The sequence below is a fragment of the Terrapene carolina genome, unplaced genomic scaffold (assembly GCF_002925995.2).
Source record: "Terrapene carolina triunguis isolate 2854851 unplaced genomic scaffold, T_m_triunguis-2.0 Scaffold24, whole genome shotgun sequence".
NCBI classification, from domain to species: domain Eukaryota; kingdom Metazoa; phylum Chordata; order Testudines; family Emydidae; genus Terrapene; species Terrapene triunguis.
The window spans coordinates 4,969,424-4,977,048 of NW_020664375.1; the positions used below are offsets into that span (position 1 = coordinate 4,969,424).

A 7,625-nucleotide genomic window follows, 5' to 3' on the forward strand; every position below is an offset into this window, starting at 1 on the left:
CACCAAAATGTGTAACATTTCCATTTCAGAAATCCAAGCTTGAATTCTGAAAAGATATTGACCATTTGAGGACTAGTCACCACTGGCGAGTAAAGATTTTAAGCCAGGTATGTTTCCATGTTAAGTAAAGACTACTTTCCAAGGTACACTTATGACAATCACTGATAGGACTTCACAAGATGGGTTGTATCAAACTAAATTACTACTTTTTTATACTGTATTTAAACATAATAATCCCACTATAAAGCAGCAAACACAGATAAAGCTGGAATTCTTGATCTTGCCATGAATTATTTTGATAGAGCAGAACTACTCACAGGCATGAGGTTACATTTTGCTTTAGAAAAAAGTAGCACTTTTTCCAAAGCAATTTCCAGGCTTCCTATGATTTCCTATGGCAGCAACTATTTTTTATTTTAAAATACAGCTTGTTGAAAAGGATTGTGTTCAAAATGAGTTTCAGCTCAGAAAGGACTGGGTCCCTCCAACTTTTTTTTTTAAATTTAGAACAGCTGTACAGGTTTCTTAGATTGGCAGAAATATCTCTAAAAGAGGACTATTTCACAATATAAGTGTTTACTAGACGCTGAACAGTGAAGAAGGATCCAATCGTGGTTGTAACAGAAAAGATATTTTTAGAGTATAAAAAACAGTTTATTCAATGTTCACCCTTAATTCATATAACCAGAAACTGGTTGGCATTATTTCTTTGTATCTCACTTCCTCAACATCAAATTTTTATACATTTAATCAGACATAAAGAGCCTACTGACAACCGTGGGCAAATATTACTCCTAGTCATAGGTACCTGAAGATTGTACATCACAAAACCTTTTTAAATACAAGAGAATATTCACATTATTTTAAAAAAGAACAGCAGTATACAAAGTAAGCGGTATTATTATGTGTTGAATTACTTCTAACATCATAACCCGGCTACCAATAAAGTACTTATGTTAAATTATTTTCTGTACTAGCCACATGAACATTTTGTACGGTGTAAGATTTAAAGCATTTTCTCTCAGGTGATATCAAGTACAGAAAAGATCGCAGGAAATTGACAAGGTATGGAAAACAACTCAGAATTCTGATGAGGTCACAAACCATTCAAGCTTTACTGTCATGGTTACTATGAACTCGCCAGATTTAGGTATGTAGTCTTTAAGCCCCTTTGTTTTCAGCTTAAACCGGTTTTTACCAAAAAAATTCCCAGGTTTTACATAAAGTACATTATTTTTTTTCTGATTTCCACCCTACTTTTGTATCATTTGAATGATTTATATTATTTGAATATAAAACAAGTTATTTATATATTTATATTAGGATATACAATACATTGCATGAGATGTATGTATTTTGATAATACATTAATATGTGTATACTATGTATTAATCTAGAAGATGCACACAATAAAGAGACACACAAGCTCTGAAGTGCGTGAGCATCTGAACATACTGATGAATCTCACGCACACATTTCAAGCTGTTAGCAGGTAACAGTTTAAAGATCTGATACACTAAAATGGGAAGAAAATGAAAATCTGTATCAGAGTACCTTTCAGAACATAAGGAAGTATTCAAAAGTTTTTAAAAAACAAACAGGAGAAAAGGATGAAGTTGAGTGTATGCACTGCAAATGGTGTGGCCCAATTATTATATGTAAATATTTATAGGCTAATAGTTCTAAGTCTACAACAGAAAACGGTTTATTCAAACGAAAATTTTATTTGGGGATTAGAGATGTATTGTTTTCTTAAACTCAGAGGAGCGTGTTTTGAGTTCGGTTTTAGTTTCTGCAGCAAACCACATTGATGAACGGAATTCAAAGCACTAATCCACTGAATACTTTTTCCCTCCCCCACACATCTTTCCGTCCACCAAAATAAACCCTGAGATTTACCCACAAAAATTATTAATATTTTTTTGCACTGATTTTCACCTGTTTTTGTTGTTGTGGTAATAAACACTGATAAATTCCTGTGGAAAATTAAACAAAATAAAAACCAAAAAAGAAGGGCCCTAGTAGTCTTATAGCTCATATCTAGATTCACATATAGATCTGTAGAAGTACTTCCACAGAGCCCTGAAAAAATCCTCAGCTATGCACATCCACAATGCATACCGCATCTCCCACAAGCTGGGTCTACCACATCTATGTTGTGTATAGGTGATTTCAGTCTTTGGGGCTGTCATCCCAACACTTTTCACAAGCACTAAGTTCACTTACAGTTTGTAAAAACACAGATGTATTTTTAATTCCAAAGTGATTGGTGCTAAATGAGAATGGAATTCTAAGTGTGGCATTTTGAAAAGTTTTAAGAGGTATGAGTGCAGTTACTCAAAGAATTTTTGTTGTATTTTTCAGTTCAAAAACAACTCAATCAAGTTTCATCAGAATTGACAGATGAATAACAGACCCTGATATGAAGCACAAAATATTTCAGTCTGAAGTCACATTTGGCAAGGGTGGGTAACAGTTAAAAATAGTGAGTCTATGAATGCCCTCCTCCTTAGCCCTATAAATATTAACATAATACTGTAATAAGGAAAGCATGATGACATTTTTAAAGTTTCATTCATGTGTATTTTTCTTAATGCAAGTTTGGAGTGAAACTAATTTGAAAGGTTCTTGGAGTAGGTGGAAATAGAAGGAAGGTTCTACATATCATTAAATTTAGCTTACAAGCAGTATCAAAGAAGAAACAAACAGGCACAGGTACTCGTATTAAAAAAGACCACGTATTTTTAAGTACTTTGCAAGCTGTGAAAACATCATTCCAGACTGCATAAGTAAATCCTACTAAGTTTATAGTTAGGAGTCTTTTCCATGTACCAAATCAGTCTAGAAAATCAGACAGATTTTACAGAACTCAGATACAAAAATGTAACATTGTTAAAGTAAGAAGGTGCACTGTCTACCCAATGGGTTTGGGTTTATTTTATAGATAGCTTGGAAGTGAGCACAGCACATAGCACTAAAGTATTCAGTGTGCTCAACTGACAGAACTTTTTGGATAGGCTATTTCTCATGTTGCTGATATGAAAGTGGGGGGAGAAAAAAAAAACGAAAACTCTGGCCCAACAGACACTATGAACAAGCAGTTAACAGTTCCATTTTGTTAAACGGGGGAAGAAGTTGCTAATTTCAATTAAGTTTAACTGTTTCTCTGGACTTTTCATACAACAATTAAGAGCCTCTGATGTTTTTACAGGGACCACCACTCACTGTTATAACTGGAAGTGCCTGTAAGTCTATAAATACTTAAATAAAATACTGAAGATTTTTTCCTGATATAATTCCCAGTTAACTGCTGCTTTTGGCGTGTACCAAGTCAGACCATACCCGTATGAAGCTGATATGATTACGTATTCCGAGACAGCACTACAGTATTAAAACTGTTACACTGTTATTCAACTAAACTCTAATCTGCTAATTGTGTTTGATTTGATCCCATCCCTCCCTAGACTTTATCCTTCTCCAAGCCTCAGGTTTGCTCCTGCCTAATCACCAACGCCCTCTAAAATTACCTTCTGTCCTGCCTCTCCCTCAGCTTTTTCCAAAAGCAGCTCATCACAGCATAACTATACATTTGATCAGGTGGTTTTTTTTGAAGTGTTAACATGCATTCCAAAAATAATTCTTATAAGAACTGTGCAACTGCCAGTAGATACCCCATAAAACTGGACAGATGGATTGAGTAGGACTTGCAGAGAAGCACCAATATTTTAAGTGACAGATGGGACAGAGTAGCATTCTCATGCCTTTCCCTCTTCCCACAATCATACCTGAATGGAATTGACTGTTGCAATTTGAAGGATGAAAACATTTGCTAGGATTGGGCCATACTTGAACGAATTCCTTGTTGCTAGCAACTGATAATGCCTACAAATGAATCTCAAATTCTGGTGCCAAGAGTTAAAACATAGCAAAGTTTGAAAACTATCTCGCATGTTCCACTATGTCAGTCGTGAAGACATGTTCCTATACTCTTAAGGGAAATTTTTGTTTTTTAATAGGAACTTTTGATTCTGTAAAAACATAGAAATAGTCATAATGGTTCATCCCCAAAACCCATCTAGTCCTGTATTCTGTCTCTGACAGTAGCCAGCACCAGACAGTTAAAAAAATTGTGTAGTAGGCAGGCATAGGGAAGGAAGCTTGCGCCAAACATTAGCTCTCATCCTAATCTCCAACACTGATTGGTTTACATTATGAAGCATGAACAGCTCTTCTAAAATCTGTTAGAATTAACTACTGTTTCTGTAGATAAGACTATCCAGAGTAACATCAAAGCCAAAAAACAACAAGGAGTCTGGTGGCACCTTAAAGACTAACAGATTTATTTGGGCATAAGCTTTCGTGAGTAAAAACCTCACTTCTTTGGATGCATCCGAAGAAGTGAGGGTTTTACTCACGAAAGCTTATGCCCAAATAAAACTGTTAGTCTTTAAGGTGTCACCAGACTCCTTGTTGTTTTTGTAGATGCAGACTAACACAGCTACCCCCTGATACTTGACATCAAAGCCAAGCTTTTTACAAAACCTCAACATCAATAAACGTTTACTACTTTTTTTTTTTTAATCCACATAAACGTTTAGTGTTAGAGAAACGTAGGTGCCCCTGCACGGGCTGTAAACCCAACAGTGCAGTGTTATAAGCCTGAAAAATCACACTGGCTATTCATCATCATCATCACTGGCGCTCCAAAAAACTAGGGAAGAAAAGAAAAGGAACTAGCGTAGTGAGCGGCGCCCCGGCTTCCTAGAGCCGCCACTTTCTCTCTCCTGAGGCGTTAGGAACTGGGAGATTTGAAGTGTCCCCGGACGTGCCCCTTCCCAGAGCGCCCGGGCTCCCAGCCCTGACCCCGCTAGCCTCGGGGCTGGCCGCGGGGCCAGTCCGGGAGGCCGGGCCCGGTCACCTCCGCCGGGCGGACTCGCCACCACCCCCCTCCACGAAACCCGCTGGACCCGGGAGCCCCCCGGCCCGAGCCGCGGCAGGCGGCGCCCGGGTCACTCACAGGTCACGATGGGCTTGTTCTCCATGGTGTAGATCACCGGGGACTGCTGGGGCTGCGGCTGCGGCGGCTGCTGCTTCTCCTCCTCCTCGGCGGCTGCCGCCGCGGCGGGGTCCATGGGCGGGCGGGGTCCTCAGCCCCGGCTCCGGCTCCGCGCCATGGGACCAGCGCTGCTGCTGCCGCCGCCTTCCTCCCCCTGCCCCGCGGGCCGGGATGGGATGGGATGGGCCGGTCCGTGCTGGGATCCCCCTCCCCCCCCGCCGCACGCGCTGCCCCCGCGGCCCTGCTCCAGAGTGAGGAGAGTCTCGAGCTCCCCCACTTCCCGTGTGGCTGGCGGAGCATTACCGCTTCCGGGGGGAGGGGCGGGGTTAAAGGGAAGAGGGCGGCGCGCGGCCGACACAAAATACGTTTTAAGGGGGGGGGCGGGGACGGGAGAACGGTTACGCAGGGGGCGGGGCGGGTGCGAGCTGAAGAGAAGAGCCTGGGCGGGCGGGGCTGACAGATGGACAAGGGGCGAGTGGGGGAAGGGACAAATAGGCTAGCGAGGGCGCGGCAGGAGACCCCGGGGAGCCGCGCGCGGGCCGGGGCGGGGCCTCGGCTGAGCCCCGCCCCCCCGAGCTGCCCCGGAGACGGGCGCTGTCAGGACCGCCTTAGGTGTGACGCCACGAATAGCACCCCTCCCGTTTTGCCAGGCTGAGTTCGCGCCTTGGCTCTCCCGCTCCTCACGGGGGCATCCCGGCAGCCCCCTCCAGTCCCCAGTTCCACCTCCCTGAGTTCTTCCCTACCTGACACCCGCCCGTCTGGTTCCTCTCGCCCCAAGGAGCAAACCCGCCCGCCCCCTCCCATCAGTTCTCTTCGGGGCACACTCCAGGCAGGTTGCACCCCAGAGCTGGGGGAGGGAGAGTAAGCCCAAGGTTAATAGCAAAGTCTCGTGTTCAAAAGTGAACTAGTGAAGAGAAGCAAACGGGTGCAAGTTACACAGACACAAAACGGAAAGATGCAACCTCAGGTTTTACACTTAGGAAGTTAAAAATCCCTTTTCTAACCTAATACAGTTATTGCTGAGTTCCTGGCTGGCATAGCCTCTGGCCTAGCACCGGGCTTCAGGGTTGCACACACAGCAGACTGCCTAGATGCTGGCCCTCATCACTTCAATCCCCTTTTCTTTTAACAGGGATTGCAAATTGCAGGGAAGTTTTCCTTTTTGCCAGCCTATGGTGATTCATGGTAGGGGAAATTCCCTCCTTGTTTGGTTTTGCAAGACTGGCGGTTTTCTTTTCAATATCAAGTTGTTTCCATGTTTTCCCATGAATTTTAATGGGTCACCTCATCTTTTTCTGGGTTGTACAATGCTAGGTGATTGGAGCGAGGCTCATGTGGGTAGGGAGGCAGACTGTCCCTGCCTTGCTGACCACCTCTGGTGAGATGGAGCTGAATGTTGCAGCACCAATACATAAATTCGTAACTGAAGTCTGTATACATACCTGATAATGACCATCAAGTTTAGAACATTACAAGCTTTCATAAAAGACCTCACTCAACATGTTTTTACACAGTAACGTGGTATATAAGCAGTTGATTCAATTGCTTTTTCTTTGGGGTTCAGCCCCCCTGTTCTCCCATTGAATATCTGGATCCTGATTGTCACAGACCCCAGAGCCACTGGCTACAGTGAGGGGCAGGGAGTGGGGTTTTGGTTTTTGCCTCAGTCTGGGAGGGGCTAGCTGGAGCAAGCTGGTGGAACTCAGGCCAGTTTCCAGCATAGCACGCCACTCAAAGCTGCTGGGCCACGGCATGGGTGGCCAGTCCCTTCCCTTGAGGTGAGAGGTAACTGGGCCTAGGCATCTCAGGGTTCATGCTGCTCACACCGCAGCAGGGACGCTGGCCCAGCCTGTGCCTAGATTCTTGCAGGTGCTGGTGGACCCAGCCCTCAATCATATATCTGACAAAGTTGTAAATAAAGAGATAAAGTAGGTGAGGTCATAACTTTTACTGGACCAACTTTACCTCACTTAACCCTACCTTGTCTCTCTCATCTCCTGGGACCAACACAGCTACAACTAGGGTGACCAGATAGCAACTGTGAAAAAATGGGACGGGGGTGAGGGGTAATAGGTGCCTATATAAGAAAAAGTCCCCAAAAATGGGACTGTCCCTTTAAAACCAGGACATCTGTCACCCTAGCTACAACAATACTGCAAATAAAAGTTGTAAATAGTTCAGCAGCATTCGTTTATGCCCAAGTTAAGGGATGGATAGAGGATTACAATGGAGCACAGCTTCACTTGAGGGAGAAATTTAGCAAACAGACCATTAGTTTAATTAGTCCCTTGACTCTTCTATAGGAGCGAGGGTAATCACTAATGTAGAGGCAATTCTATGACTTGTGATACTGTGCCTCTTCCCCCTTACACTGGAGACCCCCACCAGGAGCCAGTGATGACTTGTGACATTACTTTTCTCTTGCTCTGCAAAGAACCATGATGTTGCCTCTAGCCAGTGCAAACCAATATAAAAGATTCTCAAACTTCAGGCTGCAGAGAACTGAATAGGCACATAGCGCAGCCTCTCATTTCTAGCAGCTACATTCAAATAAAATAGCTATAAATAA

The 7,625-nt window shown here is 43.4% G+C and overlaps 1 protein-coding gene across 1 annotated transcript in view; it reads right to left on the bottom strand.

Annotated features, from left to right (window-relative positions):
• Positions 1–5,195, bottom strand: part of LOC113406286 (trafficking protein particle complex subunit 10-like) — a 102,846-nt gene extending 97,651 nt beyond the window's left edge. The window contains exon 1 of the mRNA XM_026650254.2: positions 5,018–5,195. Coding sequence (XP_026506039.1) covers positions 5,018–5,132 — 115 coding nt within the window. The 5' untranslated portion in view covers positions 5,133–5,195. The remainder of the gene's footprint in view (positions 1–5,017) is intronic.
• Positions 5,196–7,625: the final 2,430 nt, after the last annotated feature.